This window comes from Neolamprologus multifasciatus, chromosome 17 (assembly GCF_963576455.1).
Source record: "Neolamprologus multifasciatus chromosome 17, fNeoMul1.2, whole genome shotgun sequence".
In the NCBI taxonomy this organism is placed as follows: Eukaryota; Metazoa; Chordata; class Actinopteri; order Cichliformes; family Cichlidae; genus Neolamprologus; species Neolamprologus multifasciatus.
Genome location: NC_140455.1, coordinates 28,804,948 through 28,824,005, shown reverse-complemented (window position 1 = coordinate 28,824,005; position 19,058 = coordinate 28,804,948). Strand labels below are relative to the sequence as shown.

General features: G+C 39.1%; 1 protein-coding gene across 16 annotated transcripts in view; it reads right to left on the bottom strand.

Moving 5' to 3' along the window:
• LOC146499575 (ELKS/Rab6-interacting/CAST family member 1-like) overlaps window positions 1–19,058 on the bottom strand; it is a 148,573-nt gene that overhangs the window by 77,777 nt on the left and 51,738 nt on the right. For 10 of the 16 annotated variants that reach the window (XR_014870445.1, XM_085139069.1, XM_085139072.1 and 7 more), the window contains 4 exons: window positions 16,827–16,967; window positions 14,140–14,280; window positions 11,753–11,946; window positions 6,556–6,567 (listed from right to left, as the gene is read on the bottom strand). Coding sequence is in view for 15 of the 16 variants with exons in the window: in XM_085139069.1 (XP_084995195.1) it covers window positions 6,556–6,567; window positions 11,753–11,946; window positions 14,140–14,280; window positions 16,827–16,967 (488 nt within the window). In the remaining variant the exon portion in view is untranslated. Of the gene's footprint in view, window positions 1–6,555; window positions 6,568–10,598; window positions 10,710–11,752; window positions 11,947–14,139; window positions 14,281–16,826; window positions 16,968–19,058 lie in introns of all 16 variants that reach the window. The other 6 variants (XM_085139071.1, XM_085139074.1, XM_085139076.1 and 3 more) reach the window with 2 other exon arrangements.

The window sequence follows — 19,058 nt, the reverse complement described above, 5'->3', positions numbered from 1 at the left end:
GCTCTTGAATCTCCCTCTTTTGTCATTTCAACATCTAGCGCTTTCCTTTCTTTCCGAACTCCTTGAAGGAGCCAAAACAAGCTTTTATGCTATAATGATTATCATGTGAATATAAATCATACTTAATATGAAATTCATCCTCACAAGTATGCTGCACCTGTATGTTATAGTCCCTCTAAATGGTTTTAGATGTAATTTATAAAGATCAAATGTCTTTGGGGTTGTGTCAGGAGCATAAAAATCTGCCAAATCAACCATGTGGAGCTACCTGCTGTGGTGACTCCTGTGTGAATAAGAGAACAGCTGAAAACATCTTTATCAGACAAGACAAGGTAACAAAATAAGTTATTCCTGGAACTAATAGTTACTGTCAATCTTGACTGAATAATCTGTAGTTCATTACAACAAAACAAAACAAAAAAATAAAAATCAGACACAGTACAGTAGATCTTTTATCTGGTAGGTTAGTTAAAGGTAAAGGCACCATAAAAGGGAATACAGTTGATACAATCAAATGGCTTCCACGGTCATCAGATCTCAATCTAACAGAAGACCTTTAGGATATGGTGGATTGGGAGATTACCATCATGTATGTGCTGCTGACAAATGTGCAGCAACTGTGTGATGCTGTCACGTTAGTATAAAACAAAACCTCTGGGGAATGTTGTCAGCAGCTTATTGAATCTATGCCATGAAAAATCAAGGACGGCAAAAGGCAGTTCAAACAAGGTGTATCTAATGAAGTGGCCAGTGTATCTATATCTAAATGTGTCAGTTCATTTCTTTCTTTATATTTCTCCTCTCTCTGTGTTGAATAACAAACCGGGGGTAATATGAATGTACTGTTTAAAAAACTGCATTTTACACATTTAAGTAAAAAGCAGAACACTTCACTCGTTGCTCGGTGAACTTTCTGCCTCGGCTCAGCAGAGGCTCAGTGCCATTCCAAGTTGTTTTAATATGTAAAATACTTCCTTTTCCCTCCCTCTGAAATCATTTTCAACAACTGCTGCAAACCGCTGAAGGAGGAGGAGGCGGAATCACAGGAGAGCTCACTACCCACAGCGCTGTAAACACGACATACAAATGTGCAGTGAAACCACGTCCGCGCACACACAAAATACGCACATACGCAGTTATACACGGGGTCGTGTTCCAAACACAACCTGCTTTGTATTAGATCAAATCTCCGGCTCGGACCACACACAAATATTTGAAGCACCCACAAGCAGTTGTGTACATACAGAGTTGTGAGGGCAGCATCGCGTAACACAACAACAAGCACCCATTTTCCAACATTCCCACATAAATGCACGTAAACAAACACGATGACACACAAGGTAAATAGATATTATGTGTTAACATTCATACACACACACTGATATACTTGTTGACAGGATTTTGAACTTCCCTAATTCTTCCAACCCCCACCCAAAATATCCCCAAGCACTGACCATACACACGCACACACATCTAATCATATAAACACAAATGTACAACCCAGTCAAGCCTTCATTAAACCTTAGAGTTGTACAAAAATCATATACTGAATATTGGTGATAATTAGCAGGAAAAAGGAAAACACACATGCACGCAGACAATCTCACAAACTTCAGTAAACCTCAAACCCTTAAAAAAAAGAAAAACTTTTCAACCTCCCTCATTAGCATGTTGCTGATATTCAGGGACCCACATTAAGGTAGTATTAATATTACATTTGGAGTCCTGTATAAATATTTGATCAGAAATGCTCGCGGGCCTCATGTATGTTTACTGCACATAGTTCGCCCAACATTAACATCAAGGATTTCCTTTTAAGTATTTGGAATTCAGTATTTCCTTTGAAAATACAGGAAACATTGGTCTGCTTCACTGAGCCCATAAAAACTATAAAATACAGAAAAGAAGAAAAAAAAACAGCAAAAACATAATAGTTGAGTCTTTCCTGCTGTCGATGGGGTAGAAAAACATTTTGGAGGAATAAAGAAGGAGGTAGTTATTTTATGACTTGAGAAACAACTCTAGAAAATCCCTCAGGTAGAGGGTAAGTAAATTTGTGAAGTAAACAAGGAGTAAAGGCAGCTAAGACCCGTGTGCATGTGTCTACAAACCTTCACAGTGTGAGTTACTGGAAACTAACTGTAAAAACACTGTGATACAAACAGAAAGAAATCGCATCTGTCCTTATGAAGATAAATCATATTTATAGGGTATATCTAAACCAAAGTGTTTTGGTAATAGTAACAGTGTAAGCATGTGACAGAGAGCCAGAGTTGATCTTGGCAGTGTCTTTGTTTAACATGGTGAACCGTGAGGTCCCGGAATTAAATACTGACGCTCTGTTTCTAAGTCTCATATTCATCTTTTGATGAACTTAACTGATCCAAACTGAGATTTTATTATAGATGAGTCGACTCACATTTAGCTCTGTATCTTAACGGTGCTTTTAACTCGGTGCATAAAACATAACCATACGGGGAAGGGAAATAGAGTTGCATTCCTTTTCTAAAACAACCTCACAAAGCACAGTATGAGGAAAAACATACATTACACTGAGTATCGGTAGCACTTTATGATAATGTCACACTAGTGACAAATTCATCATCACATTAAGCCTCCTTTGTATGCCATTTATAAATAGAGATATTTTACTATGACTACGATTATAATTACTATTAGCTGTGATGTAGTAGCAGTGTTAGCTGTACATGGCGTAATGGATGGGTGGATAAACATCAGTATTTATAAATGGCATACTAAGGAGGAGTAATGATATATAAATGATGAATAAAATAGTTGACAATATTTTACATTACTATTGCTTAAAAGTATGACATTATTATAAAGTGCTACCTGAGTATCTACTGTTAACTGTACTATAGGCTTGTGATTCTTAAACAAACAAGCTCTTAAACAAAATTTAAATGACAATAAACAATTAATTGAACAATGTAATTATTCATAAATATTGATTGATTACAAGCGGAACATCAATGAAAGTGGCCATTTTTAGCTAAATTTGTTCTGTTGTTAAATGTTGTGTTGATAAGCGAAGTGATTGAAAAAGCACAGCCGAAAGCCTTTGTGTTGATTAAAGAAGCATTTGGTTTGGGTTGAGTGATGGTGCCTCCATTTAGAAAAAGCCAAAATGCAAGATTTCATACTATAGTTTGTGATAGTTTGTGAATGACGTAGGACAATCTTTATCTTATCTTATAATGACAGGTACTATCCTCACATCCACCTGAGGAGCTACACTATAGGACAAAGATATCGGGCCACAGCAGTCTGCCTTTACAAACATTTCAGACGGAATGAGTGGATGGGAAATTCTGACTGGAAAATTTCTTTCCTCCTAGATATTCCAACTGTTTGAACCATAAGCAGTATTATTGCAAAGTGGAAGCATTTAGTAACTCAGCCACAAAGTGGCAGACCACGTAAAGTCACAGAGCACGGTTGGTGAGGCGCACCATGTCTAAAAGTTGCCAGTGGTCTGCTGACACAATAAACCACCTCGGGGATTAACATCTGCACGAAAACTGCACCCTGGGAACTTCATGGCATGGACTTCCATAACTGAGCAGCTCCTGGTAAGGTGTAATGTGTAGGTGATCAAGTACCTGTATTTCTTAAACTAGACACTAGGATGTATTTACAGTTGCACACTGGGTTCTCCTACTTCTCTACTAGGATTTCACAGTTTGCTCTGTTCTGTGGAGAGACATGTAGACATCATTGCATTATACTGTTTTTTTTGTCTTTTTGGCTATTTTAGCTATTCTTTGGTCTCGTTTTTTTCTTTACTATTTTAATCAGAATAGCAATTTTAAGATGGGGGATTTTGGAAGAAGAGGGTTTTTTTAAAGATCAGCTGCCTCCTAAAAGGCTAAACTTGCAACACAATGTGCTACTGAACTGTACCTCTCCCCATATATTCTATTAAAATAAATATTAAGTGACTAAAATATAAATATTTTAGTCACTTAGACCAGTTCGGACTATTTAAGTGGTAGTTAAAAATCAGATCTGTGAATTCTTTTTTTTTTTAATTCACAGATTTTGTTATAGATTGGGCTTCAATGTGACTGCAGGGTTTTTAATTAGATAACTCTCAGCAGCAATCCCTACGGTATTGCTGTCACCTATTAGCAGGCAAATTCCTACTTGTGTGTGTATGCGTATGTGCAAGTGTGTGAAAGAGAAAACAACAACAGCAACAAAAGAAGAAAATGTGCATGGTCTGTGATAGTGTGCGTGTGTGTGTCTGCGCGTTGTCAGCCATTAGCTGACAAATCCCTGCACCACCTCAATGCTCAGGACCTCAAACAGATACACACACAAACACACAGACCAAAGAAATTCCTTTTTAAGCTCCACAAACCTTGATGTCAGACATTTGGCAGTGGATGAGGAGTTCCTTAGCTCCACATGAAAACAACCCGTGAAAAAAAAATAAAAAAGGCAATATGTGGAAAAAAAACAAAACAAAAAAGCACAAAAAAGGACAGAAGACGAAAAGATGTCTTCTGTCGTCTACCAGACACCAAGGCAGTACTGTCTTTTCTTTTGGTTTTTTTTCTCCCCCTGAAGAGTTGGATCACAAAAAAACAAAATAACAGCAATGAAAAAGCTGACAAGTCGGCAGGGGGAACAGTGGCTCTAGAAGTTGAAAAAGAAAGAAAGAGCAAAGAAAGTGCTGGTACTGGGGAGACCTTAACAGCAGAGCTGAGCACACAAAACAGACCACCAGATTTATGCAGGAAACAGAAGGAAGAAGTGGTTATTATGTGGTTGATCACAATGCGTATGTCGGACAAATCTCAATATGACTTTGATATGTCGGTTTACAAAAAAAAAGGCAAATTCAGGATTTTGGTTTCTGCATGCTGGAATCTCATTACATTATGACGTCTTGAGTGGGGACAGGAATATTTAAAAGTTAAACACGTTTGGAAAGTTTGGACAATGAAACTCTAAATTGGATAGTTAAATGTTTTGGAAAATCAAAAAGATGCATGTTAGACCAGGTCATTTTCCATGTATTTGTTTAAGCCAGTCACCTGCCAAACCCCAGTATTGCTTGTAGGACTGGATGCATATGCCAGTCAAATCCCTCAGCAGTTGATTTTAATTGGCCAATTTTGTCCTTTTTCAAAGGACTGTCTCTTTGATGATTCTCCTCGGTAAAGTTCAGTCGGTTATAGTGCCACTATAACCGACTGAGGTGGTGCCTTCCTTCATTTTGTTGTGTTGAACGAGAATTGAGAGTTGTACACAGAGACTGAGGAAGGAAGGTAGAGCAGGTTTTCTATCATTTAAAGGTGGTTCACTCTCTGCTCCTCCAGTTCACCTGACATTTCCTTAAACTGCTCACAATGCATCCTATTGAAGTGCTTTCTTAACAGTTAAAAATGTACTAAAAGTGAATAGATTAAAACACCGAATTCAAGCATGTGAGTGTGAATAGGTGAAGTAACAGCAGGAAAGCACAATATAAATATTGGTCCAATTACCATTCTTATCATGTATGAGTAGCAAATGTAGCATTTAGGAGAGCTACTATTGTATGGTCTATGCTTGATTCTGGAAAAAAAGCACCAATGTGGAAATCTCTATTTCTCTGACCCAGTTAATGCCAGTGCTGGATAAACGATCCCCATGAATAGTCACGTAAAAAAGAAAGTTTTCAAAGGCCTCTGTTCTCCTGTAAATAGCTAAGTACATCCTTAGTGTGTGCATAGGAATTAAGAGGGTAAGCATTTCATGACACTGTCCAGTCATTGTCCAGTCCAGACATAAACTCCTCTGTATGCCAAAGTGTTTTGAGGCTAATTTGAGGACATCTATCTAAAGCTTTGCTGAAACTCGATCATGCAAAAGCACAACAATCCCAAGCACGCCAGCAGAATGGATTAAAAAACAAGAGTCAAGGTGGTTCACTTGCTTACTTCCATTTACTTTTTACGGTTTAAAATCTTTTGTTTCAGTTAAACATTTATACGTTTCAGTGTTTAAGTTCTTTATCATTATACGTGTGATACTTATTAGAGGCAAGTTTTAAGAATTTCAGTAGTGGTGTCAAGAACATGTGAAAAGTGGAGTAATTTCTTTAGAAGAGCCACACAGACAGAAATCCAACAGAGATAAAAAGACCTCTGAGCAAAAGTTCACAGCTGTCCAAGTTAATTATGGAGATACATTTTGCTCGTTTGCTGTGGTAGCCTCAAATCTGAAGTTATTAAATGAAGCTCTGGTATCAAAGTTTAACTGCTAGTGTGGTGAAGACTCTGGCAGGGTGTTATAATGGAAAGTGAAAGGAAGAAACAATGTTTCCTCTTCAAAGCGGCACCAATGTGACAGCAAGAGTGAAGTGAAAGTCAAGGTGCCTCCTTCAAAGACAGACAGATATGATGAGAATTATTAAAATCAGAGTTTATGACAGAGTGAAGTAAGTGTCTTGATGCAAGGACACGCAGTATGACAATAAAGGAGAGAGATGAGAGAAATACAGGGAGAATGACGAAGGAAGAAAAATAGGCATGCTGTACTAACCTTGAGGCAAGACTGAGTAGAGCGGGAGACAACGTTCCATTGGAAAGTTAAAAGAAAGGGAAAGAGAGAGAAGGAGAGGGAAAGGTGAGAGGGGAAACAGGAGTTGAGAGCTAGGTTAGCCAGCTTGATCAATCTTCAAAGCACAGGAAAGACATAAGAGACAAAAGGACAGACCGTGAGACATAATTACCCAAAGGGAGACAGCAGGCGGACACTAAGACAAGAAGACAGGCACGACCAAGCAAACAGTTAGGCAGGCAGACAGTCTCATAAAAACAGGTTAGACTCAGGCTTTTCTCCTTCCAGTACAACACTAAGGGCTATGAGAGGCCCGCTCAACTCAAATGACCCCTACAAACATTTAAGGGCACAATGACAAACCATGGAAAGTGAGCAATTAGCCAATCAAAGCAGAAGCTGAGGGCAAGCTCTCTATGAAATATTTCTTCAATGGTTCAGATTTTGTGGATGACTTCTTTTGCTTCCCACTGGGGCCACTTAAACAGTTCACCAGTTGTGGATTTGCAAAATCTCAAGCAAAGGGTAACCAGCATGCAATCATTAAGACATGAAATCTTAAAGAAAATTCATTTCCTAAACTGGCATACCCAAAACATTTTCCATGCAATAACTCCTCATAACTGACATTGACTGAGCATGCCAGAGACAAATTGTCCATTACTGAGGAATATAACAATAAACTTCTCTAATTTCTCACTACTCAGGTCTACACTCTACTTCTCGCCAAACCTCCTCCCGTTTTCTCATATTTCTCTCTTATCCTTTTCCCATTTCGGTCTTTTCCGTGAGTTCTGTTTTCTGTTTCCCTCTCCCTGCGACGCAGCCCGTTCTTTTCCTTCTCTGTACGTCTCCTCTCGTTATTCTGTTCTTTCTCGCTGTTTTTCTTCTTCCACTACGTTTCTTTCCCTTTCCTTTTTCTGTCCTCTCTACGTTTTCCACTCTTCCATCCAAATCCTTTATTTTGGCCATCAGGGCAGATTTTCAGCCCCATTTCCCCTCAGTGTGAAGTCACTCAGTCTGCTCCAATTACTGTCCTTGTTACTGAAATAAATAACCTGGTGCCATTGCAGCTGGATTTACACTACAGGGGAAACAGAGAGGCTTGATTCTTACCCTTGTTTAACCCACATCTGATCTTTTCATTAGTAATGCTCCCGCTGCTCACTTGTAGCCCAGGGTTAGCCCCGGTGCCAAGCTAAGAGTTGGCCTGTGGCAAATGTATTCTCCTCTGACATACCTGTTAGCTCCAGACAAAGTCGTATAATTCACAGCAGGCTTAGGCAGCTTGAGGATAAAATCAGCATTTGTACATATAAGGTTACAAGGTCATCGCTTGTGTTTCACAAAAGCCTTGTTACAGAATATAAGGTTGCTATTTCAAGCAGGGACTGCAAGCTAATTTTAACCATCTATCTGTTTAGACCAGCAGCTAAGTTAAAACAGCTCACTGGTATCTTGACCTAAATGGTCAGTACTATCCTTCAACTTCAATGATTTATGTCCTATCAGATATAAGCAGCCATAACCGGAAACATCATAATAATCCTTAACATGGCAGTTATCAGACTTCTCCAGTCAAATTTCGAAAAGTAGACTATAAAGACAAAAATGTTATTCTTTCAATTCTGGTGCAAAAAACAAAACAACTACCCATGCAGTCTCCTTTGTACAAACATTTGTAAAAGAACTGGTTATTCTAAAGTGCTGGCTGAATTAGAGAGTGGGACAATAATAGGACGGCACCGCTGCAACAAGTCAGTTGGTGCAGTCACCATCTGACTTGATGACGTCAGAGCAGGGTAGCACAAGCAGCTCTGTCCCAAGACAGAAAAAAATCAACTGTTGAACTATTTTATATGAAATCTAAGAATTAATGTTTTAAGAGGCAAATCCGCTACCACTATCACTGCAATCCACATGATATTTAATCGAAACAAAAGTAATAAAAAGGATATCCTGACATATCTTTTTGAGCTATGTCTAGTAATTTGCGGAAACTTGTGTATACAACACTGCCACAGTAAAGGAGCAGTGCACTCCAACCTACAGAAAATGTACCTCAAAGCCTGTTGCACCAGCCTATCAAAGAGATTGTATGGCTTAATCACTGAAATTAGCCATGGATAGTTTCCCTCATCACACCCCTAACAGCTAAATGAATCTGCTACATGATAAGATGTACAAAGAACTGCATATCCTCTGATATGACTGCTGTACAACACTTCACTTCACAGCAATTACTTTAAGAGCAAGTTAAATTTACTCATACTTAATCTAAAATTTTGTATTAAAGGACACTTTTCTAAGTCTAAATGTAACACTTTTCCACTTACCAAAGAGCAGCTTTCAAACTCCAGATATTAAATATCACTTTTAAGATGCTTTTATTTTATTGTACCCTACTGGGATAATGAAACATCTTTCCATATAAAACCAATCTGCAATTTTAATTGCTTATAAAGTTACTGTATAATGTTGTCTGTAAACTTAGCACTGCTGTAAATCTGCATCTGTGGCTACTGGCAGACTAAACATCACACAAACACACTTAAAACACACATGTTTGAAGTTACCCGGTGCTGAATTATTAATAGTCCTGTATTTCTACTGGCCGAACAGAGACGCAGTGAATCTCCCTGAAATCATTAACAACCATAAATCTCGCAGTCACATTGCTAAATGCACAGACAGAGAAAAGGAGGCGAATCTAGAGTTAGGATGGGTGGAGACTGTGTCCAAGAAAGAAACTGAAGTAAAAGATTCAAGAGACAGCAAGCGAGTAGGCGCTGACAGATGGCATAAGAAAGTTCAGAAATCAAAGGCATAAAAAGCCATACAGAGAGAGGAAGACAGGCGGGCTATAGACACCATCTGGCTCATTTAACCAATGAATATGAACTCTGATTTCACAAGAGCAATGCATTCTCCATTATTCAACAGGACCAACTAAAAATGCACCAAACACACCCTTAAAAACTCAAATCACTAATATCGAACTGCTGTCCATAATATAAAGGCCACTGATTCTGCTTAAGCTGTTCTCATAACAAATTTCTTTACGTACTGGGGCTAAACAGACACAGAGGCACAACATCAAACAGGTATTCAGGTAAACACAGAGTTAGGGAGGCATGCAGGCAGACAGAAGCTACAGGCAGAGAAATAAGCAGATATAAGCAGAAAGGAAAGGCAGAATAAGAATAGCTAATGAGGTAGACATGTACACAGGCAAGAAAGGTTGAGAGAAAGGTTAATCCAAAATTGCACAGCAAGGTGGAAAAGTAGATAGAAACATCTGAAAAAGAGTCTGAAAAAGAAAACAATTGTGGTAAACTCTGCAAGTCAAGCATCCTCTGCTGAAAGTGAAGCAAAAGTGAAGCGAGAAAACAGAGCCACTAAATGAAAGAGTTGCATCATTGACAGGAACAGAGGCTCAAAGAGTTTCGGTGCTGTACAGAAACTTCGGTGCCAAACTGTGCCCTCATTTTACAAACTTTGGGGAGCTGTTTGGCTTGTCATACTGCAGTAACAGGCGACTAAGACTTTGTGTTCATGCCTAGATATGTAAGAGTACAACTAGCTCCAATTTCTGGACGTGGGAGAGAGAACAGTACAAGTACACCATAACAGAGAAACTCAGCAAGTAGTGATCCAATGCCGCAACTCTTTGATGGTGATTATTAGTGAACATACTCAGCTCTGTCCCATGTGGAAAGGGCTGGCAAATACAAGAAAACCTGACGAGAGAAGATCTTTTTCAGTGTTATACACAACCTATGAAGAATGAAGTATATGTGTAAGATGCTGCCAGTCAATATTTTTTATCTAATAATCCAGATTTATGAATTTGTTTTGCATGTTTTTCATCTAAAATCCAAACTTCTTGCCCTGTGGCTAATGCTTCATAGCCTTTTCCACATGGGTGGGGGTTATTATCACAGTGCTCTTCTGACAAGCAAAGTGAGTTTCTTTCGTGCAGTGGTCAGACAAATAACTGACTGACAGAGCTGTCAGCCACTCACGTGCCCAGGTAGTCCCATACTAGCCCCCCCATTGGCTGCTGAGAGGCAGCCGGGGCAGGGGCCTGTTTTCGCGACTGCTGAGAACGCCACAGATGAGAGGCAGCAGGATTTCTGGGATGTTACGGGATGTTATGAGCGCAAACACACGCAAAAAAAAAACATAAACGCACTCACACCAATGCGAACCAATGTGAATATACACATATTAGTGTATAAACATGAGAATAAGAAGGGGAATGGATGGAGAGATGAATTAGGGTGCAAGAAATAAAGCAGAAAATGGTAGGAGGAGATGGGAAGAAAAAGAGGGAGAGGAATGAGCCTGCGACAACTAATGAGTTCGTCTTACAGGAAAGATCACCAATGACTCTAATCGGCTTCAGATTCAGTCAGAAAATAAAAATAATGGGTGGTAAAGTGGAATCTGAGACACAGTCTTTCACACAACCTAGAGACAGGTCAGTGACACCCTGACAACCATAGGTTGCTAGGGAAAAATGTGTATTCCCTGATCGATGAGTGAGTGAGTGAGTGAGTGGCTGTCACAGTCGCAAAGAAGGTATTCCACCAAAAATCTCTTTGGTTGCTAGAACACTGCTTTAGTCACCTGTAGTTTGCATCCAAGACGCCGATTTTGCAAACACTCGCTTTAGTGAAAGGAGAGTCCTGGAGAACATCTGCTTGCAACAGTTTTTTCCATGCAAACTACTGGCAACCACAGCAACCTGCTACAGACTAAAACACTCATAGGGAGGTTTTCAGCGCAGCACCGTTTGCTTTTTTGTGATCAATTACATGCTAGTGGCTACCAGCAACCTGTCATGGAATTTACTTTTCTCTAGCGAGTGGTGGTTACCAGGGGGTAACTACTGTAATTGGTCTTTAGACCAGCATGAATGAGGCTTTAGCAACTGATTTCACAGTCACTGCCAGCAAACTCCAGTAGCCCCTTACAGCCAGTGGAGGAATACTAATTTTTCCCTCGGGACCAATCTCTAGGCCTGCGTGACTGAGCCTTAGATAAACAATCATTTCACCAATAAACACAATTTATCCATTGATTTAGGTTAAAGGAAAGAGATACACAAGTATTAAAAGAAAACTGCTCAGTGTCGATAATTGTTTAATCTACCATATTTATCATCCTTTCTTACCTCTCTAGTTCATGAATCTTTTTCTCCTTGTCATTCTTTTCATTCTCCATCTCCCTGAGGATCTCGAGAAGTCGTTCCACCTCAGATTGGGCCTTCCCAGCCTCCTCTTTGCACCGGGTCACTTCCTGCTCAAGGCTGGAAATCCGCTCAGAGAGTTCAGCGTTGGCCTGAGACTCTGCCGCTGCATTCTGAGCCTGGAACAGGATTTAATTATTAAAAATAAACCAAGTGTTAGCTTTCAAAATGAGGTGACCATCACGCGATTGAAACGATAAGCTCAAACCAAAAACGGACGTGCCAGTAACAACATGTGTGGAGGGTGAGCTGGATGGGTTTTAAAAAGATGCATGCTTTTAGAAATTTTTAGTGGAAGTGTTCCTCTTAAATAAAATGACATTTAGCTCTAAACATCAGGCTTTAGCAGTAAGATACAAGATTTGTATATATCAGATTTTAGATACTGTATTTACAGTAGCATATAAAGCAAACTGTTGAAATAGACACCCCAGTATCATAGAAATTATGTACAAAGCATGTTACACATTTTTTTAAAGGGCTCTAATTGTTTCCAAATATTCCTAGTGTTTTTTCCATGTTTTCCACTCCAAAAAACTTGGATCAAAAGCAAATTTTTCTGTTTATTACTAGCGAGAAATGTGAAGGCCTGTGCTGGATGTATGTGCACATCCTTCACCTTAATTTAGCAGATAAAGTCTGAACAACAGTATTTCTTCAGTTCTGAGCAGTCTCATACTCAGCGAAACACAATACTGTTTTCTTCTGAACATTCCCAAAAGGCGTCTATGATGCCAGGGGACAAACAACACAGGTTTTGTGGCATAATATAAATTTTCATTAACCATTTGTATTGCAATGGCTTCATTCTAGTTTTAGCTGATTGTTTGGGGGACTTTAATTTCTCAGTCAGCTTACTGTATTTTTTCTTTTTTTGGTCCACATGTCTCTAACAAATCTATGATCGCCTCTTATAAACTTCTATAGATTTTAGATTTTCAATTGTAAGATTTTCAAGACTAGACAAGTGTGGTTCCGATGCTAAAAGCTTATATTTGTATCAAATTAATATTTAAAGTAATGACTTTTAAGAATGCCACATGTTTGACACAATTCACCAAATCTAAGAAAGATGTCATCTAATAAACGTCTCCTATCATTTTTACACCCATGTCAGACGATATTTTTAAACCACCCTCTGCCCTAACTGCTCTGAAATATCTGTTTCCCCATGGTAAGGAGAAAGGAATGATGAGGAGAATATAATATAAATGAAAGTATTAGGCATATGTGTTTCACACACTCGCAAATTGGCACACATATAACATTAAAAAAAAGACAAAACCAAAAGCTAAGTTTCTGGTAAATATTAGCATGAACGATGAGAAAAGGTGAATAAATTTAAAAAGCATCTAAGTTTTAGTGGCTCTCTTCTTTCTTCTGCTCTGTTCATCTAAACATGAGACACAGAAAATGTGAGAAGAAGAAAGAAAAAAACAAATACAAATACAACAAGTTATAACCAGCTTAGAGGTTAGAACAGCTGTGTATATTTCCCAGAAGTAAATGTTGCTCTTGGGACGGACTTAGTATGTGTGTGTGTGTGTGTGTGCGAATGCCTTGCTCCTACAATACATAAACCCTATTAGTTTTGGAAGTGTACAACAGTTTTCATAAGTCTTTATGTGGAGAGGAAATGTTTGAGAAGATCTGGGTGGAGCAGAGACAGAGAAAGACAAATAAAGGAAGAAAGAAACATCACGCACACAATGTTACATTCAGAATTTTTCCATCCGCGTTACAGTAAAAGAAAGAGACTGAAATCAAGTCTGATGAGTAAAACACCACACGTTCCCCCTTTTCTCTCACACACACATATAACAACACACATGCATCCAGAAACACACACGACTCTGGATACACATTCGGCATGTGATGGTGTGCTGTCTTCACCAGTCTGTGAAAGTGACTGTAAGGCTGTCAGCAAGCTGTCACACACACAACATTTTATGGGCTGCTGTGTGGGAGAGAATACGTATGTGATATGCACACACACACACGTGCACGTACACACTCTCTGCCTTCCTAGGAAGGCGCAAAAAGAAATGAGAGGTTAGGTTTAGTTTTCTGCTGTTTTTCTGCTTTAACTGTAGCTACTCTAAACAGCTTTTCACCTCTGAGTTTCATGCAGTAGATAATCTTGTAGTCGTCAGGAACGAGCCAAGAAAATTTCACCTGCTTTTGTCTAAATGCGGCCTACAACAGGTGACATAAAATCCCTCGCTCTCTCTTTGAAAGCATCAGCGTTTTTGCTTTCATAGCTCTATGAATAATTTGCAATTTACTTTATATTTACAGCCTTTTCAGCTAACCTTCTTTAGTTGGTTCTCCAGCTTGATGCACTCCTCTTTCTTTTGCTCCAGGTTTATTTCCAAACTTTTCAGCCTGTTGTCCTTCTTGAGAGTCGAGGAGGCCAAAGAGGAAGCCTTCTCCTTGAGATCCAACACTGATGTCTGGGTGGAGGAAAAAACATTGGAGACAGCTCCTTAATAGTTATTACTTACTTAGCTTATTCTTCACACCCATTAGAAAAAACCAATGGATTAATTTTATTTTTTTATTTTTTCCAATCTATAACAATAATGTTATATTTAGCAAAAATAATTATTATGAGGTAGGGAAAAACATTTGTGTGCTTCTGATTATATTAGAGAAAGAAATTCCTATTCATAATATATGATATTAGACAAACAGATTTAAAGTGATAATAATCTGTAAGCCCTTCTTAAACCCTTCAGTCATGTACTCTGTCATTACATTTCCTGTGACCTGTCTCTTTTCACACTCTCAGGCTCAATCCGTCTGTCTGTGAAGTCTCTCTTTTTCTTTCTTTTCTTGGGATTTCCTCTTTTGGTAGGCGCAGTGAAACAGAAACCAATGAGACCAGAAGGAGACACTGTCAGACATGTAATTTTACCCATGACTGACAATAACAACTCTAGACTCCGGATCATCATGTTTGACTGGGCTTTGGTCAAAGAAACCTTGCTCTGATTATATTTAGGTACGCATATATACTCCTGTTGTCAGAGAAACCCCACATCTGCGTTCAGCAGCAGAGAGAGGAATGCTTGTTTTCTCTGAGAGTTTCCCATGTATTTCTGAAATTATATTATAGGACTGTGACAGGTTTTATGACCCCACAATCACTAAAATTAGTTTAAGGAATACAGTACAGTCAGACAGGGTACAGAGAACTTTTTACAGTAACAAGTAGTTCTTGGTTTTCTTATGTTTTTGTATTTTGTTCTTTATTCATTCCATGGTTCCTAGGTTGTTCAGTTTAGTTTACTAGATTTCCCCTCGTGTCTTTACCCCCTGTGTCCCCCTCCACGTATCTGAGTCCCCATGCCTTGTTTCTCCTCCTTGTGTTTTATTTCATGTTTTCCCCAGTCCGCTATGTCTGTGTTCTCTTCCCCTCTGGTCTGTGTCTCTGTGTACTTCCTGTTTTACTTTGATAGTCTCCCGTCAGTGTACGTCATTGTTGTGTTTATTCCTGCCGTGTCTCGTTACGATTATCAGTGTCACCTGTGTTCCCCGTGTGCTCCCACTTCCCTTGTTAACCATCTGCGTATTTATGTCTGCGTCTTCCTCAATTCTGTGTTGTGTTCTCCCTCATGACTGTGTGCTTCCTCGTGAGTCAGTTCCTTTAGAATATCCCAGTTTAGTTTAATATTATTAATATCTTTAACTTCTGTCAGCAATAAAGCTGTATTTTGAGTTCAGTCCTGTTTCCCGTGAGTTTGCGTTTGGGTCCAATTCCTGCCTGCACACAGCCTAATTATGACACAGCCGATATCATTCTACACATCCAAATGTGATTGCTTTACCCTGCTTACAATTCTTGCTCCCTCTGCAAGCAGCTTTGCAACCCACCTCAACCCCAGCTCCTCATTTTCATGCTGCATCTAACTTCATCAATGTCATGTCTGATGCCTTCACTGTTTTTGTACTGGAATATTCCCACCTTGTGTCTTGTTTTGCTATTGGTTTCTTCCCTTTAAAGGGATTTTTTCCTTCCCACTGTCGCCAAGTGCTTGCTCAAAGTGGGTCATTTGATTGTTAGGGTTTTCTCTGTATTATTGTAGCTATGTTACAATACACAGTGCCTTGAGGGGACTCCTGTTGTGATTCTGCATTAAATAAAATAGAACTGAAATTGAAGACAATCCTTTACAATAGAAAACTGCATTTCTACATGTATTGCTCTCTAAAGTTCAATTCAGAATCAACAATTAACCTGACATTCATTTCTCTGGACCATGGGAGGAAGCCGAAGTACCGAGAGAAATCCCAGAAAGTTACAGGGAGAACATGCAAAGTCTACCCAGAAAGGCCCCAGTCGCTCACTGGATTAGACCCTTATATGCCTTAGTGAAATAACTAAGGCACATGGTTAAATTTGCTCTTACTGCAAATCCTGCAGTAAACAATAGTTTAGTTTTTACGGTGTCCCTTCTGATAGTTGTGTTGCTTCTTAATTTGCTTTCTTGCCTTGACTCATGTCAAGCTGACATCACCTTGGAATAGTTTTGCTTAAATGATCTAGGTGGGTTTATAGAGCTCAAAATCGGCATAACAGGTCCCCTTCTAATCTCAACTTCATGAATTGGCTAATAGTAACTTTTATTCTGTTGTGCTGCAGGGTGAATAAAGAGAAAACAGAGTCTGAGAATGCTTTGTCATTCTCTGCATCTCTCTGTCTTTGCCTTTGCAGAGGTGTTTTGTACAAATCACAAAGGTCACAGGCAGAAAAATTCAGCTCTGATCATTGTTTCTTTTGGTTGTGGGCCTTGGATTTTGTTGTCAGGGAAACATGACTGTTTCATCGTTGTCCTTCAGCGAAAGAACTCTGGGAGGATTCAAGGTCTGCTCTACAGTGATAGATCAATCACATTTTCTTGACAGGAACACAGTGAGGAAGGAGAGAGAATGTGTTTTTCTGACTTTTAGCACAAATATGGACGTGTGTTTTTAAATTCCTGAGTGTGTCTTCTACCTCACGGTCAGCCAGTTCAGCCTGCAGCTGGGAGACTTTCTCCCTCAGCTCTTTCAGCTCCTTCTTGATGGTCTCCACTTCCTCCCCCTTTTCCCGCTCCTCCCTTTCCCGCTGCTCCTTCAACCGCTCGATGATTCGCTCCTGGAGTGAAAAGAAGGGAGAGAGAAGGAAGGAGATTGGAGTGAAAGAAGGTAGTCGAGGTAGAAGAAGTGATGGAAAATAAGAGAGGAAAAAAAATCACCTCATACCCTCCAACAGTCATTCACAGTCACTCAATATCAAGTTTCTATACTAATAACAGTCATATTAAACTTTATGTACATGGCAGCTTTGACAGGCTCTAACAGCCAACAGCGATTTTAGGCCCATAATATGTTTTGGCAGAAGATGTAAAATTCACAACCACTAAAATACAATAACCGATCTCTATAGCTTGAGAAAAACATAGCGGCCCGTTCAAGTCAAAGTACAAAAGTTCACACGTGCAAAAGCAGTGCAAAGAGTGTATACTGGATCTGCAGTCTGTGTTATTAAAATATTATTATGGGTCCTCATTTGACTTGTACAAAATAAAAGCGCTTTGGGCAAAGGTTAGTTTAAGGTTGACTTTAGAAGTAGTGTTAAATCTTACTGCAATAAATTCAATCTCTAACTCTCATCCTATATTATCAGGGGTTGAGCTATCAAACCTGGCACACAGATACATCTTGAATGTTCTTATGTACATCAGATACTATGATCTCACCATATTGCCTAACATTGACCTGTTGAATGAGATAACATGACCCTTTTTATCATTTATGCATCTATAACACTATAAAAGCATTGCATCTTTCTAATTTCACAACAACGGCATCTCACTGAAATCCTCAAAGCTTGAATATTATCATGGTTACTAAGCAGCCACTTGGATCTTAGATACACCTGCTCAACTGCTCATTAACACAAAAACTTAATCAGATAATCACATGGCAGCAACACAATATATTTAGATATACAGACATGGTCAAAATTACCTGTTGAAATTCAAGCCAAGCATTAGAATGGGGAAGACATGTGATCTAAGTGACTTTGAATGTTTCATGGTTGTAGGTGCCAGACAGGCTAGTGTGTGTTTCAACACTTGCTAATCTATTGGGATTTTGCCACACAATCATTATAGAAAATAATATGAAAAAGAGAAAATATCCAGAGAGTGAGATTTCTCTGGATAAAAATGCCGTTTTGATGCCTGGAGGTCAGAGGAGAATGGCCAGAATACCCCAAGCTTATGGGAAGGGAACAGATACTTACAACCAAGGTATGCAGAACAACATGTCTAAATGTGCAACACGTCGACTCTTGAAGCAGGTAAGCTACAGCACCAGCAGACCACACAGGGTGCCTCTCCTGTCAGCTAACGGGCAACTGAGGCTATAGTTTGCATAGAAAAAAGAAGATTGGAAAAACAGTGCCTGGTCTGATGAGTCGCAATTTCTGCCACGACATTCGTATGGTTTCCTGAACATGACAATGAGTTCGCTGTACTCAAATAGCCTTCAGAGTCACATCACGGATATCCAGCTGACAAATCTCTGTGATGCTGGAATATTATTTTTGCCATATTGTCGCAATGCTATGAAGAATTAAGCAATTAAAGAATTAAATAGTTACTATACAATCACTCTTATATTTCTCTTGCGTCTTATTCTCTACCACCTCTATTTTTTCATATTTTGCACCTTGCACTTTAATGGTTGAACTCAATAGTTTGTAAAGACAAACCAATGAGGGTCTTCCTTAGTCAAGACTTTAATTAATTAATTAATTAATTCTGTTTTTATTGGTTTTCATGAAGAATACCACTGTAACATCAACATTCTTCAAAATAATTATGATAACAGAATGAAGGATGCAAATATTTCAGTCACAGTTGTTTCTACCGTTTAAAGAGACAAAAATACAGAATATAGCTGCAAACACCATCAAACATGAGTAATATTGTGCATAAAACTCAAGCACTGGAAAGTTAAAATGCAACATAATTCATCTCAGAAGCAGAAGAAGAAACGAAAGCAGGGCAAGGAGATAAAAATGGATGCAGAAAGGAAGAAAGCTAAAAATGAAAGGCGCCAGCAGAATGAAAATGAGAGGGAAAAAAGCTTGTGAAAGCCGTGTGAGTGAAGCAGGAGTCGTCGGCCACATTATCCTGCCAACACTCACACGTCTAACTGACACCCTCGATATTAGTCA